Source organism: Eleginops maclovinus, chromosome 4 (genome assembly GCF_036324505.1).
Source record: "Eleginops maclovinus isolate JMC-PN-2008 ecotype Puerto Natales chromosome 4, JC_Emac_rtc_rv5, whole genome shotgun sequence".
Lineage (NCBI taxonomy): Eukaryota > Metazoa > Chordata > Actinopteri > Perciformes > Eleginopidae > Eleginops > Eleginops maclovinus.
Window position 1 is genome coordinate 28687084 of NC_086352.1, and position 24575 is coordinate 28711658.

At 41.4% G+C, this 24575-nt stretch overlaps 2 protein-coding genes across 4 annotated transcripts in view; one reads left to right on the forward strand and one right to left on the reverse strand.

Annotated features, from left to right (window-relative positions):
• LOC134862902 (troponin I, fast skeletal muscle-like) lies at positions 1-6010 on the reverse strand. Of its 2 annotated transcripts, none has more exons than XM_063881022.1 (7): positions 5930-6010; positions 4357-4389; positions 4230-4266; positions 2070-2198; positions 1282-1371; positions 343-519; positions 1-150 (listed from the first exon to the last, which is right to left on the reverse strand). In XM_063881022.1, the coding sequence occupies exons 2-7, from the start codon at positions 4362-4364 to the stop codon at positions 64-66; spliced, it is 528 nt and encodes a 175-aa protein (XP_063737092.1). In that variant the 5' UTR covers positions 4365-4389; positions 5930-6010; the 3' UTR covers positions 1-63. The 2 variants fall into 2 exon arrangements, with proteins under 2 accessions (XP_063737092.1, XP_063737093.1); XM_063881023.1 differs by lacking the exon at positions 5930-6010 and adding an exon at positions 4492-4573 and having other exon boundaries at positions 4357-4386.
• Positions 5912-24575, forward strand: part of LOC134862900 (Golgi apparatus protein 1-like) — a 22232-nt gene continuing 3568 nt past the window's right edge. The window contains exons 1-24 of one of the 2 annotated variants that reach the window (XM_063881017.1): positions 5912-6241; positions 12443-12472; positions 13642-13728; positions 13873-14088; positions 14231-14434; positions 14629-14700; positions 14791-14977; positions 15910-16127; positions 16755-16876; positions 16974-17075; positions 17658-17811; positions 17936-17953; positions 19571-19708; positions 20048-20134; positions 20269-20331; positions 20864-20977; positions 21430-21518; positions 21685-21802; positions 22568-22660; positions 22766-22903; positions 23009-23132; positions 23225-23367; positions 23586-23687; positions 24092-24199. In XM_063881017.1, coding sequence (XP_063737087.1) covers positions 5912-6241; positions 12443-12472; positions 13642-13728; positions 13873-14088; positions 14231-14434; positions 14629-14700; positions 14791-14977; positions 15910-16127; positions 16755-16876; positions 16974-17075; positions 17658-17811; positions 17936-17953; positions 19571-19708; positions 20048-20134; positions 20269-20331; positions 20864-20977; positions 21430-21518; positions 21685-21802; positions 22568-22660; positions 22766-22903; positions 23009-23132; positions 23225-23367; positions 23586-23687; positions 24092-24199 — 3057 coding nt within the window. The remainder of the gene's footprint in view (positions 6242-12442; positions 12473-13641; positions 13729-13872; positions 14089-14230; positions 14435-14628; positions 14701-14790; positions 14978-15909; positions 16128-16754; positions 16877-16973; positions 17076-17657; positions 17812-17935; positions 17954-19570; positions 19709-20047; positions 20135-20268; positions 20332-20863; positions 20978-21429; positions 21519-21684; positions 21803-22567; positions 22661-22765; positions 22904-23008; positions 23133-23224; positions 23368-23585; positions 23688-24091; positions 24200-24575) is intronic. The other variant, XM_063881018.1, reaches the window with a different exon arrangement.

Below are 24575 nucleotides of genomic sequence, written 5' to 3' on the forward strand. Positions count from 1 at the left end.
CATGAATGTACATAATAAACAGAAATTAAAAACCCTTGTCAACAGAAACACAACAAAGGGGGTTTATATCTCTCCTTCAAACATTTTCTTCCTTCCGCCCATGCCTTCCTTGTCTTCGATGTTTTTCCTCCAATCTCCTGATTGCTTCTCCTGCAAAAAAAGTGAAAAGAGATTCAAATCAATTAGAATAAATGGTTTAAGACCCTTTTAATGTCTCACATTTTATTTGTGGTTGAATATTTATGCCAGTCTTATTTCAGAGATGGAACCAAGAACTACTATGAAAATGTAATCCTTTTGTAGTTTTCCTTTAGGGTTTAATACAAAATCTGAAGAACCCACCTCCTCTTTCACTTCCTTCTTGACCTGCTTCAGGTTGGCTCTCAGGTCCATAGACACTTTATGTTTGGACCCCAACAGAGCGGCCAGCATATCATCAGCCGACATCCGCACCTTCTTCAGGGCCGGCTTCTTAAACTTCCCCTTCAGATCCTGAACCTTCAGCCTCAGGTCTTCAATCTAACGAGGAAGACAGTAAATAAGACTAGCTGTAAGTGTGTGTATAATTAAAGATCTGCAACCTGTTTCAATGGAAAACAGTTGGTGTGGGTGGTCTTGAAGATGCATATAAACATGATTACAAGACAAGCCTTAAAGAGGCCTGTTGCGTGTCATAGGTTTTTGTGCATGTAAATGGTCTGCAAAGGCTAAAATCTTAAAGTTCCTTCCAGAGGGAGTTTCTCTCCAAACCACTCCCCCCCTGCCAGAAACGCTTCGATTTAAGTCCCTTGTTTATGTCCGTAACATAGTGATATCACTATGTAACGGACGTACGGACCCATTTCTATTGGCTAGCGCTCCAGCCCATGTATGGCAAGATAACCAATCGGAGAAGACAGTGCTCTGGTTTCAGACAGAGGTTGAAAAAAGGTGCTGCACCACAGTATGAGAAAAATAAAGCATGTTTAACTTATTTACATACAATTATATTTAAACATGTAAACATGTCACAGTAGAGGCACACAATTCAAAAATGAACCCGATAATTAGAGTAATAGGCCCCCTTTAACCTTTGTTTTTTTGCAATGTGTCCTTGGAGAATGACACTAATGGTATAAAAAACAAAGCTAATGATTATAAATCTAGTATTTGGGGATGAGTCAACAATTGCATTGACAGATGGTTCAAATCATCAGCCCTTACTTAAAATATGGTTTAGCTGATATTGGTTATTGAAATTATGCAGCTTAAATTTGAAATAAAGAAAAAAAGACTACCCACCTCTTTGTCGGACTTTTTCACTTTGATCTCCATGTCATATCGCTCCTCATCCAACGAATCAATCTGCTTGTGAACTTTACGGCAAAGCTCCTGATTGTTGTAATGGGATAAGAAAGAAATGGCAAGATAGAGAGAAAGAAGGGGTGAGGAATAAAAAATGTGAACAGAAGGTACAATAAAGACCTATAGGAGTATAGAGACGAGATTGGGTTCAAACAATGCTATTACACCGTAATAGTTCTCGAATATCCAAATGAGCGAATTTCAGACTTTGCTAAATGTAAATGTTTTCCTTCCAAAAAAAAGCTGGACAGTACAAGGACAATGTGAAGAGAAACCATAGAGATTCTCACATATTAAAACTAGAACTGTTGGGTAAACAGTAAAACATTTCTCCAGTGGATTATAGTGGAGTATGTTTATTTGTTTAATGTTTAACACTGGAATTTCCCAAGAGATTTTAGTTTCCAAAGGTGCATTACAAGACATGGGAATTGGCTATTTGGCTCTGCAGTATCAATTGTCCTATAAAGCTTCTAAGACTAACATTTCTGGCCGTTGTATAGCTCAGTGGGTAGAGTAGGCGGCCATATACTAGGGTCTGATCCCCATGCGGTGGACCCAGGTTCGATACTGGCCTGAGTCCCTTTGCCGCGCGTCTTCCCCTCTGTCTCCCCATTTCTGTACTAACTGCCCAAAAGATTCTTTAAAAAAAAGACTAACATCTCAAGTGTCTGTTGTGTTTCTTCCGGGCCTCCACCCAACATAAAGGTGATCTTGAGGTTTACCTGGAGATCCTGCGCGGTTCCTGGGATGGAGAGGGAGGGACATTTCTCCTCCATGTGTCTTATCTTCTCCTGCTCGGCGTCCCGCGCCTCCTTTTCCAGAATCATCTGACCGATCTGCAGCATCAAGCTCTGACAGGAAGAGGAAGATGAGAGGATGACCATGAGGACCGAACATCACAATCCAGTGTTCATTATAGGATAAGAAGCTGCTCTTTTTTTGTCCTGACACACCATACACATTTGTTAACCACATAATGGATATACACTTGATTAAAGTCTCTAGTGCTGGTAAGAAAGGCTGAAATGTGCATTACACTTAAACATAGGTTGAACCCCCCCAACAAAGTTTCAGTCTGTCAATAACATTGTATTCTTCTAGTGATGCCTGGATCTGCCCCCCCGGGCAGATCCCAGGCAGTGCGGATGGGGAACATCACATCCTCCACCTTGACCCTCAACACCGGAGCCCCTCAGGGTTGTGTGCTCAGCCCTCTCCTCTACTCCCTGTTCACGCACGACTGCGTGGCCACACACAGCTCCAACACCATCATCAAGTTTGCTGACGACACGACCGTCATCGGCCTGATCACAGACGGCGACGAGACGGCGTACAGAGAGGAGGTCAGAGCCCTGACATCTTGGTGCCAGGACAACAACCTCCATCTCAATGTCAGCAAAACAAAGGAGCTGATTGTGGACTACAGGAAGAGGCAGAGAGAGGCACACACACCCATCACCATCGACGGGACTCCTGTGGAGAGTCAGCAGCTTCAGGTTCCTCGGGGTAAACATCAGTGAGGACCTGACATGGACACATCACACCAGGGTCATATCCAAGATGGCTCGACAGCGGCTCTTCTTCCTCCGCAGGCTGCGGAAGTTCAACATGGACTCCAGGATACTCTGCAACTTCTATAGGTGCACCATCGAGAGTATCCTGACTGGCTGCATCACCGCCTGGTATGGCAGTTGCACCGCCCTCAACCGTAAGACTCTACAGAGGGTGGTGAAAACTGCTCAGCACATCACCAGGACGGAGCTGCCATCCATGGAGGACCTCTACACCCAGCGGTGTAGGAAGAAGGCCGGTAGGATATTAAAGGACCCCCATCACCCCAGCAACAATCTGTTCTGTCTGCTGCCGTCTGGCAGACGGTACCGCAGCATCCGGACCAAGGCCACCAGACTCAGAGACAGTTTTATACCACAGGCTATAAGACTGCTGAACTCCTGAGCTCTGTGAATGTCTACTCACATCTGTTTATAGTACACACATACATATATATATATATATATATATATATATATTATACACATCTGCCATATACATCTGTTATACATAATATATGCATCTGTCCATACCTCCTCATTCAACAGTGTAAAGTATTTAAATACTCTCAGTGTATTATGTATATATTTCACATCCTTAAATCTTTATTGTTATTATTGTAAATATTCTTCTCTCTTTTTGCACTATTTTATTTATCTTATTTGCACCATGTATGTTGAGTTGTTGGAGGAGCATGGGACATAAGATTTTCATTGCCAACATATACGCTGTATCTGCTGTGCATATGACCAATAAAACCTTGAAATCTTGAAACCTAGTGAAGTTTCTTCTAGTTTCGTGTAGTGTCTTAAGAAATAGTGCATTTTACTTTTTTAACAATTAATAGTTAATAATTAATTGTTTAGTAAAATATCCGAACATATTAAAACCTGTCCATAATAGTTTGTCAGGTGTCCAAATTCTAATATATATATATGTTATTTAAAAATCATGCAAAACAGAGGAAACCAGCAAATAGTTGTAAGATGGAACAAGTAAATGTTTGCCAACTTTGCATTATCCAAATGGTTACTGATTAGATTTCTTTAGTGTCACTAGTTATCCTGAGCATGACACTAGAGGAAAGCTCATGGAGTTAAAAATATAAAGTTTGATTGTGATCAGAAAACTCCAAGGAGGCCATCTCAGCATATTTCTCATGTTCATAGAGAAAAGGTAAAAAAGCAGGAAACTTTCATATAAAAACAAGTAATTAAACTGCAAATTAGTAGATTAATTTTCAAAATTGTATTTATGATGATGATAGTGTTTCAGTTCAAACCCCACAGTTTTTAAACACTGTGTGACCAAAAAACGTCATCCTACTTTACCTTGAGCTGATTCCTCCGACTCGACGGCATCTTTTTCCTTCAAAGAAACAGGAAGAGAGAAGAACAGATATGATTACCAATGATTCTGTGAATTTTGTAGATTAATAAAGTTCAGATCCGGACTTACTCTGCCATCCTGCCTGCAGTTAATTCCTGTCTGCTGCCGGGAGAAGAAAAGAAAGGTAAATGAAGATACCTCAGCAGTCTGGTCTCTTTATGGGTGTTGGTTCAGTGTGTGTTTTTGAATGTGTGTGTCTGGGACCAGTAGCAGTTGTCTTCAGAAGTCTGTTAAATGCCAAACAGAGAGGTCGTGGCGGCAGCTGAGCCTAGAACAAACGCTTCAGGAATTTTCTTCTGGAAGCATCTTTAGAAGGATCATGTGAGGACTCTTCAAATGTTTAGTTAAGTTTTTAGGGATTAGGTTTATTTTAAATGTTCAAGGATTGTTCCCCAAAACACTGTCGAGCTGCCACAGATATAACGACAGTAACAAATGTGGATTAATCCACCACCAAAAATAGTTCCCAACAAATGCACTATTTCCTCTTGTTACAAAATAAACTGAGTGGGTTGGAATGCAGTCAGTAGGAAGTCAGTAAGTGGACTGGAGGTAATTCACAAGTAATGTATCTATCAGGAGTAAAGGAATAAAGAACCATCTGTGATTTTTGAAAAATAAAATAAACACATGCTCTTCTACACAGACAATGGAAGCTCAGATTGCTAAATTGTAAAGACATTTTTCCTGTCTTTGGTTTCCTCTGAGTCAGCTCAGCTGTAGTCTGTAACAGCTGACTGCTCCTTTCATCTGTCTGTGTTGGATTCACTCCTACTACTGCACACACAGTCATGAAGACTCATTCAGTACATTTACTGTAAATACATTTTGCTCTAGCAATTTATGTACATATTAAAATGCATAGAAAGACCGACACCAAACTATCTGGTGCAACACAATGAAAGCAATAAAAGCCATCTGCATTTCCGACTATTTATTTGAACAAGAGATTTTAATTAAAGTCATGATTTGCTGCAATTTATTGAAGATACATTCAATTGTGTGAGCTCAAAGCATCAAAACTGTGCATTTGAATGATTGTTTCCAGAAATGATGTCCCTACTAAACAGGGTCTGCATTGGGGGTGAATCTAGGTTCAATTCTATAACATAAGTTCAAAAATAAATAACAACTCACTCTGTGTTTGGGACGGATGTGAGGCTGATGGTGAACCAGAAAAAGCCTGCCAGCAGCTGTCAGTTCTAAACTGGGAGGATTTATGGCTGTTACTGGTTCCCATTTTATTCAGCTGCTCAAACACACAGGGAGGGGGAGATCATAGGACAAACACACACACACACACACACACACACACACACACACACACACACACACACACACACACACACACACACACACACACACACACACACACACTGTGTATCAACATAAGTATCAACTTAAATATATTTAAAAGTGCATGTATGTGACTAATAAAGAGGGTTTCATCCCCTGATTCTATCTATTTATCTATCTAAATAATAAAGGGCACAGACCCAAATGTTATTGTATTTCTGTAATGACCGGAAGTGCTGTGTTTAGGCTGCTCAAAATGCTTTTATTGTGAATTTGCTGACCGGAAGTGATGCAGCTTCATAAGAACTAGCTTGTCAGTGGTGTGAAGATGGCGGCGTACAGTTACTTTACGCTGCTGCCGCTGCTGTTGTTGTCCGTCTGTCTCTGGGACTTCGGCTCCGTCCTCGGCTTGAAGGCTGCCAGCGGCCCGGCCGAGCCTCCGAACCCGCCCAACCCGCCCGTCGTCAGAGCCGCAGAGCCTTCGGCCAAGGATGCACCTGCCGCCGCCGCTGCCGCTGGGGCCTCTCAGCCTCGAAGGGCGACCGGTTGGAAGCTGTCGGAGGAGGAGGCCTGCCGGGAGGACCTGTCCCGCCTTTGCCCAAAACACACCTGGACCAATAACCTGGCCGTGCTGGAGTGCCTGCAGGACCGCAGAGAGGTAAGCAAGGCTGACAGGGTCCACACTTATTCCCGAGAGATGATGGGCATCTGCTGGGTGTGCCGCCCCGGGCTTTAGATCAACCTCGGCTGTCAGCGGGACACTGATGCAGGGGTGACCAGCTGATGGAGAGGGGAACACCTGCGTCAGCGTCCGAGCAGCCGCGCACTCATATATACACAACGTAGCTTAATTTAAAGCATCAGAAATCCATGTGTTCCTCTGAAATGTTATCTTATTAAACAAATTATTTGACCACTATTGAACATCAAAACAAGGCGATTGTTACAACGGGGAGAACACAATGTCACATCTAGTTTTTAGTATTCACTTATTTTGAAACCACTGTGTCTACTCCACATTTATCTGACTGCTGAAAACATAGACATTACAAGTGTGGGATGTATTCTATTCAAAGAGTTTAATAGTTACTGGTATAAAATGAATGTAAACATTAAAATAAGGCATTAATATTGTACGTTTAGATGTTGTCTGGTGCTTGTTCTTGTATTAAAAGAACTGTCAACAAGCTGTAGTCAGGATTTCTGACTGCTGCTCAATAGAAAAGGGAATTTGAAGACATGGCTTTGGCGTCTGGGAACTCTTGGCTGCCAGGTCGGAAAAAATACATGATAATAAGTCTATAATAAAAAATACAAAGACATTACAGGCTTAGAATGTTTTATATTTCTTATTTTAGCCTTAAAAGCAGTCATGTGCTCCTACCAAACCTGTGTAACTGGTTATACATTGATATCAACGTATTTGTCTTAAGGGAAAGGTTTCAGCTCTTTATTATGACCTCAGTGAGGTAATTATCAACCACAGCAAAGTGTAAAGTGTGCAGTCATCCATCTGTCAGGTGATTTAGGGTGAAGTTGAACCACACACTATCTTCCTGCTTCTCTTGTCTCTTTTGTTTCTCAGGGATGAAAAAGCCAAACAAATATTTTTCATCACAATCTGTTTTCAGATTCGCCGCCCACATGCACACATTCATTTTTGGACTGTTGTTTATTTTTTGGAAGTGAATGCGTGGAATGATTTGTTTTTATTGCTAAATTTGTTTTGGACTTCACTTGTTTTGTACGTTGCGTGCAGGCACAAAACCACTCACTCAGACTGTGAGAAGGATAGCTTGGATTAGTACATTACATGTCATTTAGCTGACGCTTTTATCCAAAGTCACATACAATAAGTGCAAAAATCATAAAGATTCAAACTCATTACATTCTCTGACACATTTAATAAACACTGCAGGTTTTTCATTTATCTTTACAACCTATAATCAATGATGTTAGGATGGGTAAACCTCTTTTCCTGAGTTTTCCTCCTTTGCTTTTCTCTGCCAAGAGTTTGTGTTTTTGGGAGGGTGGAGTTATTTCTCTTTCTTGAGTCAGATTTTTAATATTAGGCTTTATTTATAGTTGATTAATTATCCAAGCAATGGTGCTTGTTCCAGTTCTTAATATATGAGGATTTGCTGCTCTTTGTTTTATTAGATCATAAATTAGGTCTCTTGGGTTGGATAAGGTAGGGCGGTGGCAAAGTGGTTAGGGGCTCGGCCTAGGAACTGGAAGGTCACCAGTTCAAGTCCCCGAAAGACCAAGTGCCACCGTGGTGTCCCTGAGCAAGACACTGGTTACCTACACTGCTCCCCGGGCGCCTTACATAATGGCAGCCCACTGCTCCTAACACTAGGATGGGTCAAATGCAGAGACCGCATTTTGTTGTCGTAGTACTTGTACTCTGTGCAATGACAATAAAGTTGAATCTTCATCTTCAATCTTCATCTTCATAAGACAAGCATTAGATGATTAAATGGGGAACTTGTAATGTACATTTATTCAGTATTTTCTCTCAAACCAAACAGTTCATCCATTAACTCTGAAGTGGCTAATCCTGGGTAAATCAGATTAAATGGTAATGATGAATGGCAATTATTCATATAGTAGTATTCTGGTCAATGTGGCAACTTTCCTTTTTTTTTGCCTGCTCTACAGTGTTGGACTTTGATTTCTAGATGGCAAGTCTGCTGACCCAGTTTAGTCCATCCAATTTTTCACTCACTCATACACACATACCCCGCACCACAGGTTGGACAGAAAATAAGAAAAATCTTTGTTTTGGTGTTACCGTTTTTTCTAAACTCACAAATATTGGTGTCAGCCTCAATATAGAAATCACGCTGACAATATAAATACTCAAACCTTCTATCTCAATCACCTATCCCTATAAAATGGTAAATTACTGTGGTTGAAGTTGTGTGATGGATGTCTGGCTGGGGAAAAACGTCCTGACAATCTGAGAGTTTTACCTGGTGTTGACATAATCCAATTTCTTTCCCATTGCTGACGTCAAACACACAAGCGCACACACACACACACACACACACACACACACACACACACACACACACACACACACACACACACACACACACACACACACACACACACACAGTCCTCCAGCGGCCCTGAGCGATGCCCTCTTTACTGAGATAATTACACCGCTTCAACTCTATAACAGCTGTGGCCTCCTGAAGAGGTAAATGGCTCTTATAAATCTGCCTCTTCTACAGAAAAACACACCCCCACTCCTGGCACACACACACACACACACACACACACACACACACACACACACACACACACACACACACACACAGCCAAGAAGCAGTCAGTATAGCGGTGCGTGGTTTCTGTTCAGTTTGAGTATTTATTTGTGGTGGTTTAAGCCCTGAAAATCTGACACATGAAGGACATCTGAGAAATGGAGCTGCTGTTATGAACTAACTGCTGAGCAGGAAGTCACTTTGCAGCAGCACAAAGAGGCCCCTGGCCATCTTCCATTCGTGGTCATTGAATGAGTGTCACTGATTGACTGTGGACTGACAAGGTGTAAGGATGTGGATCATAGAGCAGCTCTGAAGCAGCTCTGAAGTCACATTGAATTCGATTTTCTCTCTGTCAGTGCAGCTTTTTACTCAGTTCCCAACATCAATTTTTGATGGACTCTTTTACTCTTGATTTAAATCACAATGTCACTCTCTATGTGGGGGTTGGTACAGTCAGAAGGGCTCACACGATAAATCTAAGGACAAACAGGAGGACACAGTGTTCAATTCATCAACAAAAACTATGATTCAAGATTCCCTTACACAAGACAGCATAAGATTCATACCGCCTACACGGTCACCATAAATCACTGAAAAAGAAGATGCACTGACATGACAACCAGAGTTATCAGGTTTTGAAAAAAAAGCACAATCTGTATTAGTGCAGTATTGTCGTATTAGGGCATTTGCTTAGACTTAACCGCCAGGAAAGAACATGGAGGGTCCTTAAAGAGGCCCTAATGTGCGTTTTGGAGGTTTCCCTTTGCTGTGGTGCTATATATCTGTTTTTGTGCATGTAAATGGTCTGCAAAGGCTAAAATCCCCCCCCCCCGCCCCGCCTAAAACGCCTCCATTGGACTCCCCTATCCAAAAGTGACATCACGATGTAACACTCGCACTTTTATTGGCTAGTGCTCCCACACATTGTATTGGTTGGCGAATCACAATAACTGGACTCTGGTTTCAGACAGAGGGTGAAGTAAAGAGCCTTTTGAACATTAAAGCATGGAGACTTGTCACCGTAGATACAATACATACCAATATAAACCTGAGAATGAGCAAAAGAGGGCCCCTTTAACATCCATCAGTAAAGGAAACTTTTTGTTTTGGGTCTCAACCAACTTCTAATAGAGATATCTGTTTTTTTAGCGGATTCTGCTACAATTTCTTGACCAGTAAGCATCTAACTGTGTGCTGTTTGCTGCCCAGCAGGTGAAATGGTGAAGTTATCATAGCGAATGGAACCAAAACACTAAATGTATCAAACAATTAGCTCAAAGAGGCTAGACAATAAAAGATAGACAATAGCACATCATTATCTGTGGTTCCATCACTGTGAGGATATCCTTCCAAATTACCAAGTCCTTTGACTTTATTCAGAGATGAAAGAAAGCGGGTACGGTCTGGTACTGCAGACCACTGAGACATTTTGTTCAACTGCTACAGTAAATCTACAATCAGGCTCTTGTTAGCTTAAATGCACAGAGGTTGCTTTCACAGTGCCAACTTCTCAGTGTATCACATTATGTTTAGAGTTTTGTCACATTTCCCCCACCCCTTCCCCCAGACACAATAAGACTTTGTTACCACATGAGTTTGATCAGTCTAGAGCAGCGGTTCCCAAACTTTTTTTGCGGCGCACCCCCGTCTACGTCCCAACCGGGTTGACGCACCCCTCAAAAAAACGCAACAAAAAAAACGCAACAAAGCTTTGTTCTATCACCATATAAATAACTTTGTCCTGAGACGTTCCACTTGACAGTTTCCCTGATTTCAGCCTGTTAATCATATTTGAAAGAATGAATGAAACGAGTTGGCGCGCATATATCCTAGCCTACAGCTGTCTTCTTCTACGTTTCTATCAAAAACTAATAAATTATAGTTTTTTTGATTTAAAATAAAAGGGATTACAAAGGAAATGTTTATTGTTCCTGTTTTTTATTGTAGCCTATGGAAAAATCCCACTTAAAAAACAACACTGTAATATTTTTACACCAGACCACCATTACATTTTCATCTCGCGCACCCCCTGGTGGCAGCTCGCGCACCCCTGGGACCACATTTTGGGAATCCCTGGTCTAGATGATTAATTTGAGCTTGTTTCAGAAGCCTTTGATGCAAATGGAGGAGCTCCTTTATTAATTAATAACTCATAGTAATGCTAATTGGTTATTCTAATCCTTGAGGCCACTGAGGGTCTGTTTCCACATTACATTTGCTCCTCTGTCTTTTAAACATTTAGGGAAAAGGATGGTTTGAAGTCAGAAGAAGGGAGTAGCAATCTTTGTTCCCGCGGGCTGAGCAGAGCTAACATGAAGTGCTTTCATGTCCTTTTACTGCAAAATGACATGAAGCATTAAGAAACAAAACTACTGCTGTTTTTCCTCTGATTGTCAAGGAGGTTGTGGGAGAGTCTGTGGAAAGCTTTTGCTGCTTTCTTCCTATTTACTTTGACTAAAATATTCAACGGGACATTTGTTGTGGGAGGGTCAATTGGCATTTGTGTGTGTTTCCCCATGTTTCCACCTCTTGAGCACACATACGCATACACACAAAAGCTTGACTGAAAAACTGCCCTTTAGAAACAGAGTACACTTACACCATGGTGGATTTTTTCCCCAGAAATGTAAGTGATGTTTGACATTTCATTTTGTTTTGTGGCTTAAAAATAGATTTTTGAAAGAGGGTTGAATATGCACTCTGTTTTGTGCTCCTCTCTTTGAACATCCACTGATTTAGCTCTCTGCTCCTGTGGGGACTATTGCCACTCAATATCACAGAGGGATTGGCTAAACGTGGTAAACTAATTGGACCAGTGTAATCTCCATTAATTATTTTGAGCGACTATCACCAGTAAGGCAATAACCTGAGCTAGTAGCATCCAACAAAGACATTTTCCCCTAGTTTCATCAACAGCACACTATATCCGAGATGTATCTCTTTCACTCACTAAAACAGGCTGCTTTTTAAGAAACACACCGACTTCGCAAACAGCTTAGACCATATGGTTAACCCTGTTCGAAAAAAAAGTACCAGGTGTGCCGTGTCCTAAATGGGCTGCTTACTAAAAGATATTGTGTAAATAAAACAGAACTGGGATTTTTAAGGGTTTTCAGTTCAACTGATGCTAACCTAGCTAGCCTCTGTGGCTTCCTCGTGCTTAAGGCTTGTCAATACAATACAATATAATACCACAATATGCCTAAAGTTGCCTTTAAAAGTCAATAATTAACCCATTACATTTTCCCTGCATGTGAGAACATACTTGAACGATACTAAAAACACTTGGACTGAGTTAGGTTTGCTATTTCCTGTGGTCATGCTAAGCTAGGCTAACCACCTGCAGACTGTCATGAGAGTGGTATCAATCGTCTCATTCAAGTCCTAAAAAAGAAAAGTGTCAAACTTTTCCTTTAATACCAGGTTAATGTGGAGTTTAACTCTTGGCTATGTGAGATATAGTGCATTTCAAGTATCTTATATGTGCTAATATACGTTTTTATTCATTTCAATGTGTATATTCACAAATGTTTGAAATAACATTCTGACTCTCTTCTTTCTTTATACTTCTTGTCTTTGTGCAGGAATCTGATATTGCTCCTGACTGTAACCATGTAAGTAAACACACACGCACACACACACGCGCACACACACACACACACACACACACACACACACACACAGGTTGTTAAAGCTTGCCTCAGTGTCCTGGGTGATCAAACTTCAGAGTTATCAGCAGTGAATGGCAGACAGCTTTATTAAACGCCACAGAGTTAATGGACCACTTGGACTCTCTTTAGTTATAGCTCTGGAAAACACTCACACGCACAAAACTAAGACTGGTTTTGCTGGCATTTCAGTAGCTGTTATCTGTTAGCCTCTGCAGCTGGAGTGGTGCTGGCAGGAAATCAATGAACACAAACATACAGAAGACAGAAAGTGAGTGTCTTACTGAGAGAGACGCATTCTTGGGTACTTTTTCCACATAATTCACCTAATTCAATATTTGTTATTGTTAGTTTTACGGGTGATGTACAACTATTTTCATGGTCAGTATTTGGCTCAGTGTGTATTGGGCTCCAGCCACTTTGCATTATCCTTACATGTACTTAAAGTCGGGGGATATATGAGAAACAGAAACTCAATAAATGAATAAATCCATTCATTCCTTAATGCAAATCAATAGGATATTTTTCTTGGACGTCTATAGGATGATAAATGCATGTTTTAATGCTTAGTTTGTGGTGCAAATTCCCCCGCTAATGCTCTAAATGTGTTTGTAATTCTTTTTTAAACATGATTTCTGCACTTCAGATATTTCTTAAAGGGGGATGCCGGCTTTCCAAGGGGGGCTTCATGCTGTTTCAAAGGAAGAACAGTGTATTGAAGTCAAAAATAATATAATAATAATAATTTTCAAACAGAGACAACAACTAATAAATGCCTTAATCTGCCTGTGTCTTGTTTCATAAAGATGAGATCTAAGGTCAGCATTAAACAAAGTAAAAGTTGAAATAAATCATAGCATTCATTCCAAGAGACCACCTCTCTCCACAGAGACACATACGTTAAACAGCACTATTCTGCAATCTTAGCTAAGTTGTTGGGTGTCTAAGGGATAAGGTAACATGATCATCATCCAATAGGTATACAGGAATTGAGTTACACTAAACAAGTAAACTAAAGGGGGGCTTTTTCAAGTTTTCACAGTGTCATACCTTGAAGAGCCGCTGTCTGCTGTATACATGTTTGAAACTTTAATGATGTTGTTCTCCTATCTCAGCTCCTGTGGAACTATAAACTCAATCTGACCACAGATCCAAAGTTTGAGTCTGTGGCTACGGAGGTCTGCAAGAGCACCATCGCTGAGGTCAGTGTGCACTACGGACAGGACTCAGGGATCATTTTCCTGAGCTTAATAACAATGTTTTACAGTCAATGCAGCAAACACATGTAGCTATCTTTAACAAAAACCCTAACCCTATAATCTAAAGAAGACCCATAACAATTTCAGATAAAGGAGTGTAACGAGGAGGAGCGAGGGCGGGGCTACCTGGTGTCTTGCCTGGTGGATCACCGTGGCAACGTCAGCGAGTACCAGTGCAACCAGTACATCACTAAGATGACCAGTATCATCTTCAGCGACTACAGACTGATTTGCGGCTTCATGGACAAATGTAAAGAAGACATCAACAGCCTGCACTGCGGCAGCATCAACGTGGGACACAAGGTGAGTGTTGATGGCTCCCCCAGGTTCTATTTTTGTTGTCCGCAACGAAACATTTCAGAGTTTTGATTGAGCCTTTTGCCATTTGTCACATTTTCTAACTTAACTTACTTTCAAATTTTTGTTTCCCTCCATTCCTCTTCAGGACGTTCACTCCCAGGGTGAAGTCATCTCCTGTCTGGAGAAGGCGTTGGTGAGGGAGGCGGAGCAGCAGGATCACGCTCATCCAATCAAAGACGAGTGTAAGAAGGCTATCCTGCGGGTGGCCGAGCTGTCATCAGACGACTTTCACCTCGACCGCCACCTTTATTTCTCCTGCAGAGACGACCGCGAGAGATTCTGTCAGAACGTAAGGACACAAGTTTCTACAGTCAGACCTTAAAATAATATGTAATGGGATCATCAGCAGCTGAGTTTACATCCAAGTGTATAAGCAAATTAGTCAGTGGAAACACAAATACAATGTGGGATTTGAAACTCGCTCAAATTTGATCATTGCTCATTCATTCCTCATATACTATGTTTTGCCTTTCCTCTCCACAGACTCAGGCAGGAGAAGGGAAGGTCTACAAGTGTCTGTTCAATCACAAGTTTGAGGAGGCCATGTCAGAAAAGGTATATTTAAAGACAACTCATCGATTTACTCATGTTTTTGGATCATAAAGAACTTGTTTCACTCACTAACACTCCCCTCTTCCTTGTCAGTGCCGTGACGCTCTGACCACGCGTCAGAAGCTCATCTCTCAGGACTACAAAGTCAGCTACTCTCTGGCTAAAGCCTGCAAGGCGGACCTGAGGAAGCAGCGCTGCAGCCTGGACAACAACCTGCCTCGAGCCCGCGAGGCCAGACTCTCCTACCTGCTGCTGTGCCTGGAGGCTGCTGTGCACCGAGGTGAGTGGGGAGTACACAGTGTCCTGACAAACACCATTCATAAACAGAAAAGCTTGGGAAAATGAATTCAGATTAGGAGACAGATATTTCTTTCTGAAGTTGGTGGAGACCAAAACGGAACTAAAGGGAGTTTAGATATTAGACTTAACCTTAATCTGGGGAACATCAACTTGACTCCAGTTGAAGGGCAAATTCAGAATGAAATATCTCGACTTTTCAACAACTTTCTATATCGATATTGTGACGATATTCAAGAGTTGAGGTTGAAGCTTCAACAAAGTATTACACAAGACATTTGATAAATACACATCAATGATGACAATGAAGAAGCAGGTAAAGACACATATTAAAACTGCTAGAACAGTCTGGTAAATTCAGAAAATGACAGGAATTTACTGTAAAGCAGCTTTTATAATCAGGATCTGACACCAGTTATATTATTACGATATCCAAAATCTAAGACGATATCTAGTCTTATATCACAATATCAATATACAGCTCTGGAAAAAATGAAGAGACCACTCCACATTTTTCTTAAATATTTATCTCTACATGTATGGCAGCCGTTCGAGTGTCTGTTGAATTCCAACAGAGAAATGTTGTCAGTAGTTTATAGAATACAATAAAAAAAAAAGAGTACAAATACTTTAACTCAAACACATATCTATAAATAGTAAAACAAAAGACAATGATAATGCTCCAGTGGTCTCTTAATTTTTTCCAGAGCTGTAATATTAAAATATTGCCCAGCCTTAGCTCAATGTCTGCTAGATGCGCAGAAAGGAAAGTTTGCCATACCACATTTATAAAGTGATAATAAGTCAGTGTTGCGTTAACATGTCGCCTGTAGCCCCCTAGTGGCCAAAACTGTGTAAAGTGATGTATATCCAGGTGTAACTGTGTCAATAATACTTTGATATGGCTCTGTGCAGGTCGTCCGGTCAGCGGCGAGTGTCAGGGCGAGATGCTGGACTACAGGCGGATGCTGATGGAGGACTTCTCCCTGAGTCCGGAGATCGTGCTGCACTGCCGGACGGAGATCGAGGCCCACTGCTCCGGCCTGCACCGCAAAGGCCGCACGTTGCACTGCCTGATGAGAATTGGGCGTGGCGACCGCAGCACCGCGGTTGACAGCGTCTGCCAGAACGCCGTGAGTTACTGCCGCTGTGACGCCTCAGAGTTAAAGGGATGCTAACAGCTGAGAGGCAGGACGTTTTGTGTGTGGTCTGAATAGCTTAGTGTGTCTTTTCTTTTCTAAATAATTCATGTAACTCCTAAATACATTTTAAAACTACTCTGCATAAATCATTCAGTTTTCCAGCTTTCACTTGTAGAGGCTCAAGTGTCGAAGATATTTTAAAGTAACATGTTGGAAACTGCCAGTTCAGTTTTCCTTAATATTAAATCAAGAACATTAACAGCTCTTTCTTCTACATAAAATGGTCAGAATGAAGACACTGAGATAAAAAATGGAATATTCTTCTTCTTAGCCCCAAACAATTATAAATAGACGGATTCATTCAAATGAGTAAAAATAATATTATTCATTTAAGCTCAAGTTGTATGAATTATCACTTAAATGTGGCGTTGTCGATGACCATATACTAGAACAGGCTGTTTCAGCAGACTGTCAGTGGGGTATCAGCACTCTCTGTTCTGAGTTTGAATTGTTATGGTTTATTGCACGTATTGTAAGTCGGTTAAAAGCGTCAGCTACAGTAAATGCTATGTAATGTAATATTTATTGTTTCTTTTTTACTGTCTTTTTCCGCTGCAGCTGCAGACATTGATCCAGTCTGCCGACCCTGGGGCAGACTACCGGATCGACCGCGCGCTTAACGAGGCCTGCGAGTCCGTCATCCAGACCGCCTGCAAACACATCCACAACGGAGACCCAATGTGAGCCACCTAAACACACACACACACAACCTGGCACACACACATTAGGTCAAGTAATCAGAGTTTTCAACATTTTCTTTTCTAAATGCGTATGTAGGATCCTGTCGTGTCTGATGGAGCACCTGTACACGGAGAAGATGGTGGAGGACTGTGAGCACCGGTTGTTGGAGCTGCAGTATTTCATATCCAGAGACTGGAAGTGAGTCTGAATCCAGCAACGTTCTGCTGCTCTTCACCTTTTAACATTGACACAACAATTCATATTTTAAAGGTACAACCCAAAACGTTAAAGATGACATAAGCATCTTAATTTAAGGTACCCTTACTGCGGGATCGTCTTCATCAAGAAAGCTCAGATGCCATCACATGACCTTAATGTGAACACACCTGAGATAAGATGAGCAAGATCAGTTAATGAGAGAGTATTAAAAATATAAAACTCTGTGAAAGTATTTTGTTGTTAAGATGGGAGTTTAAGTTCCAGATGATGGTAAGGACAAAAAGTTATAAAGAAAAGCATTTTGTTCAAAAGATATCACTTTTTGTGCACTCCAGGAAATTTCAATCTAGCTGTCTGAGGTAATTCATTATTAATTGAATGAATAGTTTTCTCCTTTATTTGGAAAAAACCTCTTAAATACTCTTTAGAATTGTGGCTCTCCCCTGACTAAATCTAAATCTGAATCTCAGAATATTGTCGCGAGTATCAAAAAACAAATGGCTGTAAAGCTTTTCTTCAACATGGAGAAACTGAGTCATGTTGTGGCTGCTTGTCTCCCAGGCTGGACCCCGTCCTGTATAAGAAGTGTCAGGGTGATGCCGCTCGGCTCTGCCACACACACGGCTGGAACGAGACCAGCGAGCTGATGCCGCCGGGCGCCGTCTTCTCCTGCCTGTACCGCCACGCCTACCGCACAGAGGAGCAAGGCCGCCGGGTAGGATCACCTGATCACACACTCCCTGTCCTTTAAATGTGATGACAGGAGGAGTTTTGGACATAATGGGATATATTGTATCACTATTGTGAACTGTACACTTTGTTGTTTTCAAATTGAACAGGTTCACCCAGCCAAGCAGGTACGTGGTCAGAGGATCACCTGGAATAAATCAGAATTGATCCTGGTGAAGGGATAAACTGATGATGATTATGGGGATGATTTCATTTTGTCTGTCAAAAAAAAAAACTTGAAATCTGACAGATCATAAAAGCCATAGTCCATTTTAATTCAGTGTATTAGCATGCTAACAGTTGCTAATTGGCACTCAACAGGAAGTCCATTTGAAGATGATGGGAATGGGAGTCCTAATTTATTGCTTGTTCTTAATCATAAACCAATATATTGGACAGATTAAAGGTTTGAACATTTTTTGGAGGGATACACTTTGAACAACAGCGTCTGCCGAATGGTTGCAATAAGGTAGCTGGCCCTGCTTTGCCCTGGTATCCATGTAATCAGTGTCTCAGTGGGAAGGTCCACATCAAGGGGTAATTAGGCCTCACAGTGTGAACACCCGGTCACATAATCACTGAGTGCTTCAGACCTTCAGAATGAGCACATTTTAGGTGGTTCACACTTCTTTAAAGAGCTGTTTGTGGCTTAAAGTTTTATGTTTAGAGTAATACACATATTTCCAACAGAGGCTGAGGGAATACAAGGGTTGTTACTGACGACAACTGTTTTTGGCAACATATCGGAGTTATTGTATTGTGTCAAAACACAATAGAAGAATGATTGTAAAAATGTATAAGTTAATAGAGAACAGGACTCACACAACTATAAATAAGCTGTGGAATAATTCATATAGGAAGTATAACATGGTATTAAATCCAGTCAACTAGAATACTCCAGAGTGTCACTACAAACTCTTAAGATACACAAGTTAGCCCACAAGTAAATGAACAGAAATAACTAATTCACTACTCTCTTATTAATAAACAGCTAACTTTGGTATGGCTTTGGTTTGGAACGTAAGGTATATCTATTTGCAGAGCTGCAACTAATAAGTCTTTTCTTAATCAATAATCTTGCATTTCTGTTTTTCTTATAAATCAATTGATCGTTTGGTCTATAAAACATCATATAGTGAAAAGTGCTCATCATTTGTCCAACCAACAGTCCAACAAGAGATATTCAATTTACTATCAAGGGAAAGCAGCATTTTCATCATTTGAGAACACACATTAGAGAGTCCATTACTTGAGATATGTCAGAGAATAAGGGAAGGGTTTCCCTGCAGGAGCTACAGTATGACTTGGATGTTGAGTGATCTTAATTACAAGTTGAAAACTCTTAATAACAGTAACTCTAAATGTGTCATTAGCAGCCAGGTGATACATTCAGTCAGTGCGGGTGAAAACATATTATTAGTTTATATTACCTTTTCACAGAAATATCACTTTTGACATGTCGGGTGATAAGTGACTTAAAAATAGCATATACAGAAATACCAAAGATATGTCTCATTTATTTTCTCTCCATTATATACTTTGATTTCAGATTTTTAACATTGGTTTTGGCCTCAACAACCCTCTATTGTCAGACTCTCGTTCAAGTTGTGTGTGTGTGTGTGTGTGTGTGTGTGTGTGTGTGTGTGTGTGTGTGTGTGTGTGTGTGTGTGTGTGTGTGTGTGTGTGTGTGTGTGTGTGTGTGTGTGTGTGTGTGTGTGTGTGTGTGTGTGTGTGTGTGCGCGCAGTTATCTCGGGACTGTAAGGTGGAGGTTCAGAGGATTCTCCACCAGAGGGCGCTGGACGTGAAGTTGGACCCCGAGCTGCAGAAGCGCTGCATGACCGACCTCGGCAAGTGGTGCAGCGAGAAGACCGACGCTGGACAGGTGAGACAGACACACACACACACACACACACACACACACACACACACACACACACACACACACACACACACACACACACACACACACACACACACTATTCCTACTGCTGACAACTGCTCACTTTAACCCTGTGGTGGAAGTTTGAGCTCCCTCTCATCTTTCATCACAACTCCTTCTCCAAATTGTGATGGATTTAAAAGAAAAACAAAACCTAGAAATCTGGCATAAATCATCTCTTCTCGTTTTAAATTAATTGTATTTTTTATTCACAGTCATTGTTTAAAAGAGACATAATGTGTGTGTGTGTGTGTGTGTGTGTGTGTGTGTGTGTGTGTTCAGGAACTGGAGTGTCTGCAGGATCATTTGGAGGACCTGGTGTCAGCCTGCAGGGAGGTGGTGGGGAATCTGACGGAGCTGGAGTCCGAGGTCAGTAAAATAAAATGGATGTGAAATTAGATACGACTGGATTGAATGTCCCAAATTGGGAAGTTGTGATTGGTCACCTGATTGTTTGTCTCACCTGCACGTCCTGAACTTCTGCTCTCTCTTCTTTGCTGCAGGATATCCAGATAGACGCTCTGCTCATCAGAGCCTGTGAGCCCCTTACTCAGGCGTACTGCCATGTGAGTACATGCACTATTCTCTGTGTACACACAAAAATATACATGGTGTTTACAGATATCAACAGCTGGTAATTCATTGCAAGCATACCATATATAGTAGGGGTGCATTTGTGAGTTACAAACGGAAAGAGGTTTATTGTCAAGTACATTTGAAATCACATTTTTCATACAATACATCCGGCTTGATGTTTGGTGCAATAATAGTATGAGCAAAAAAATACTGCAAACTCAATCATCAAAAATATAAAAATGGAATTTACAATGAAAAAATATAACTCCATGTATACATTTATTTTTAAAAGGGCCTTATTTTTGGTTTTCCCTTTTTCCTGTAGCGTGTTAAATTGGTTTATAGTACTGCTCAAGTGTGAATTTATAGATAATGTCCAGATTCATGCTAAACATAACTGAGCGCTTCATCCTCCTGAAGCAGGCCTTTAGATTTTAGCTTTGTTTACATTTAGTTTCCTTTAATGAGGTGTAAATAATTGTCTTAATCTGTGTGTGTGTGTGTGTGCGTGTGTGTGTGTAGGATGTAGCTGATAACCAGGTGGACACAGGGGATCTGATGGAGTGCCTGGTTCAGAACAAACATCAGAAGGAGATGAATGAAAAATGTCTAGTCGGCGTTACACACTTCCAGCTGGTCAGTTACCATGACATCTTACTCTATTCCTTACTTTATATTAATTCATTATTATTTTAACCTTAGGCAAGATTTCAGTAAAGTTTGGTGTAAAGTTTGGCCCAGACACAAGTGATCACTTCTACACATTTTCTATTATTCACAGATGTAAACTAGGATTGTGTTCAGCAGCTGTAGTTTTGTTTGTTGTTTCCCTGTCATTCACACACACTTTTTTATTAGTGTTATAGTTACTATTAGTTATTATAGTTACAATTAATTTAAGATATTTCTCTAATTAAAATAACAAAAAGTTGCTCAGCTTGTGTCTAAAGGAGAATTATTCCCTCAGGATATTAAATTGTCACAAGATTCAGAAAGACAAAAAGAGCGAGAAGAGGAAGACGAAGAGACAGATGAAAATGTTTATCTGTGATGGTCACTGTTTAATATGAGTGATGCTCCCCTTTCAGGTTCAGATGAAGGATTTCCGGTTCTCCTACAAATTCAAGATGGCGTGTAAGGAAGACGTTCTGCGACTGTGTCCAAACATCAAGAAAAAGTGAGTTTGATTTGCAATAAAACATCCAGTAAAGTGGAAACGTGCCTTGCATTTGAAGCTTTTTCCCATATGTTGTTCTCTGTGAGCAGCCAGTGAGTTCAAAGTGTTTTCTGCAAATTGATCGGATTTTAATTAACTAACTTCACACTCCCCCATCACGCTGCAGAGTGGACGTCGTCATCTGTCTCAGCACCACGGTGAAGAATGACACTCTGCAGGACGCCAGGGAGCAGCGCGTCTCACTCAAGTGTCGTAAACAGCTGCGGGTGGAGGAGCTGGAGATGGTAACGCTCTCACTCACACACACACACACACACACACACACACACACACACACACACACACACACACACACACACACACACACACACACACACACACACACACACACACACTCAACCTTCAGACCCTGAATGAAGATGTTTCCTTGAATGTTGTTCGTCTGTTGAATAACTTTTTTTGCTTAGAATACAATGTCCACAAATATTGGATAAATTGCCTCAGAATGAATGACTCTCACCTTGAATATCCTAGGACTCTGCAGGTCATCATTTCAATTTCTGATTTTTGTTGTGCAACATGATTGAAATCCTCATCACTCTCAGCTGTACTCGTGCGTATAAGCACATGTTAAGATGGTGAATATTGTAAAGTTTAAAGTATGCCTGCTAAACATCAACATGTTAGCATTAGCTCAAAGAGCTGTTAGCATGACTGTAGACATTAACGGGCAAGTTGTCTGATAATGGATTGGGGGATAGCATTTGATTTACAAAACATATTGTGCTACTGATATTACAGGGAAAACACACCGATAAAGTTTTGCAGCTGTGTGCAATTTCCACTTTTACTGAGCTTGCTCGAAGTCATCTAAGAACTGGTGTTATGAATTGAAGTGAGTTTTCTAGTCTGTAAAAAAAAAACGTTTCTCTTTATCCCAATAAAATTTGAACAAAAATGTGAACTGTGAAAACAACACTGTGTGCACAGTTCTGTTAACCTTTGTGAGATCAAACTTACAGTTCGATTCTTCTCTCCCTCCCTCTCAGTCGGAGGATATCCGGTTGGAACCGGAGTTGTACGATCCCTGTAAGTCAGACATCAGCCGACTGTGTCCCAATGTGGCCTTTGGTAACGCTCAGGTGAGGCGCATCAGGCACGGAAAAAACAGCTGAAAGAAATCTTAAGATGAAGTTATTAATGTTTGTGGATTCTCTCTCTCCCTCTGCCTGCCTCTCTCCTCCCAGATGATCGAGTGTCTGAAGGAGCAGAAGAAGCACCTGAGTCAGCGCTGCCACCAGCGGATCTTCAGGCTGCAGGAGGTGGAGATGACTGACCCTGAGCTTGACTACCAGCTGATGAGAGTCTGCAAGCAGATGATCAAGGTGAAGAGGAGGAGGAGGAGGAGGAGGAGATTCAAGATGTCAGCAGCTGTGATAAAATAAAGAAAGGATCCTTTAACCGGTTTGTTTTGTGCTTCTCTCCCGCAGCGGTTCTGTACTGACGCGGATGCCAGGAACGTGCTTCAGTGTCTGAAGCAGAACAAGAACAGCGAGCTGATGGACCCCAAATGTAAACAGATGATCACCAAGAGGCAGATCACACAGAACACGGGTCAGTAAGACATTTAGTAACAAGAGAATCTAAACCTGTTCTGACTCAACAGTCACCTCACATACACAACTCCACTTCCCCCCCCCCTCCAGACTACAGGTTGAACCCGGTGTTGAGGAAAGCTTGCCGAGCCGACATCCCAAAATTCTGCCAGCCCATCCTGAACAAGGCGAGCGAGGACAGCGAGCTTGAGGGCCAGGTCATCGCATGCCTCAAACTCAAATACGCCGACCAGGTCAGTCCACAACTTAGCTCGTTTTGATATAACAAACACTTGTGTTACAATAAGCCAAACAGTGTCTTTCTGTTGATACTTCATAAATGTGTTCACCTTACTCTAACAACAAAAGCCTGAATTCTGAAACTTTGCCGGTTGTTGTTGTTGTTGTTGTTGTTGTTGTTGTTGTTGCGTCGTCGTCTTCCTGAATCGTGTTTTTTGCCGGGTTGGTTCAGAGGTTGTCTCCAGACTGTGAGGATCAGATCAGAGTGATCCTTAAGGAGTCAGCGCTCGACTACAGACTCGACCCACAGCTGCAGATGCACTGCACTGATGAGGTACACACACACACACACACACACACACACACACACACACACACACACACACACACACACACACACACACACACACACACACACACACACACACACACACACACACACACACACACACACACAATCCTATGGTTTATTTTGGATGTCTTTTTTCTACATTAAACCAAATCTTTATTCTCCTCAAACTCACTCACTATTTTTCTCCACATCCTCCCCCCATTCCTCTTTTCGTCTCTCCTCTGTCCTCTTTCCTTTCTTCTTTCCTCTCCTCTCTCCTATCCTCTGTCCTCTTTCCTCTCCTCTGTCCTATCTCCTCTCCTTTCGTCCCCTCTGTCCTCTGTGTTCTCCTCTCCTCTGTCCTCTGTCTTGTCCTCTCTCCTCTCCTCTCCTCTCCTCTCCTGCAGATCCCCAGGTTGTGTGCAGAGGAGGCAGCAGCTCAGGAGCAGACGGGTCAGGTGGAGGAGTGTCTGAAAGTCAACCTGCTGAAGATCAAACAGGAGGCCTGTAAAAAAGTAAACATTGATCAATATTATTGTTTTGCAAAGTAACACATTTAGGATTATTTGCTCCTTAAAGTATTGTTAACTGTATCTTGATCTTTTTTGGATTCCTCAGACAAAGAGGATGTGTGGGGGGTTTTGAGCTCCAGATGGAGTTGAAGATTTAACTACTGTTGTTCAAAAAGAGTTGCTGCTCAACATTTCCAAAGCAGACTGATATTTGCAGCACTACTTGAGTTGGTTAACAGCGTGCTTCTTCTGTTAAATTTACATTTGTATTGTTTGGTAAAGCAGGGAATAAGTAAAGAAAATCCTCCTCCTGGTGGTGTGTTCAGGTATCAGTGGACTGTAGGAAAATCCACTATTCATCAAAAAGCCTATGAATGGC

What these genes read in the sequence shown, in the direction of transcription:
- LOC134862902 (XM_063881022.1), bottom strand. An exon ending in GAACCGCGCAGGATCTCCAG is followed by an intron (nt 1,372 to 2,069) that starts GTAAACCTCAAG and finishes TACAACAATCAG; the next exon opens with GAGCTTTGCCGTAAAGTTCA. An exon ending in AGAAGGAAGTGAAAGAGGAG is followed by an intron (nt 151 to 342) that starts GTGGGTTCTTCA and finishes CTTTTTTTGCAG; the next exon opens with GAGAAGCAATCAGGAGATTG.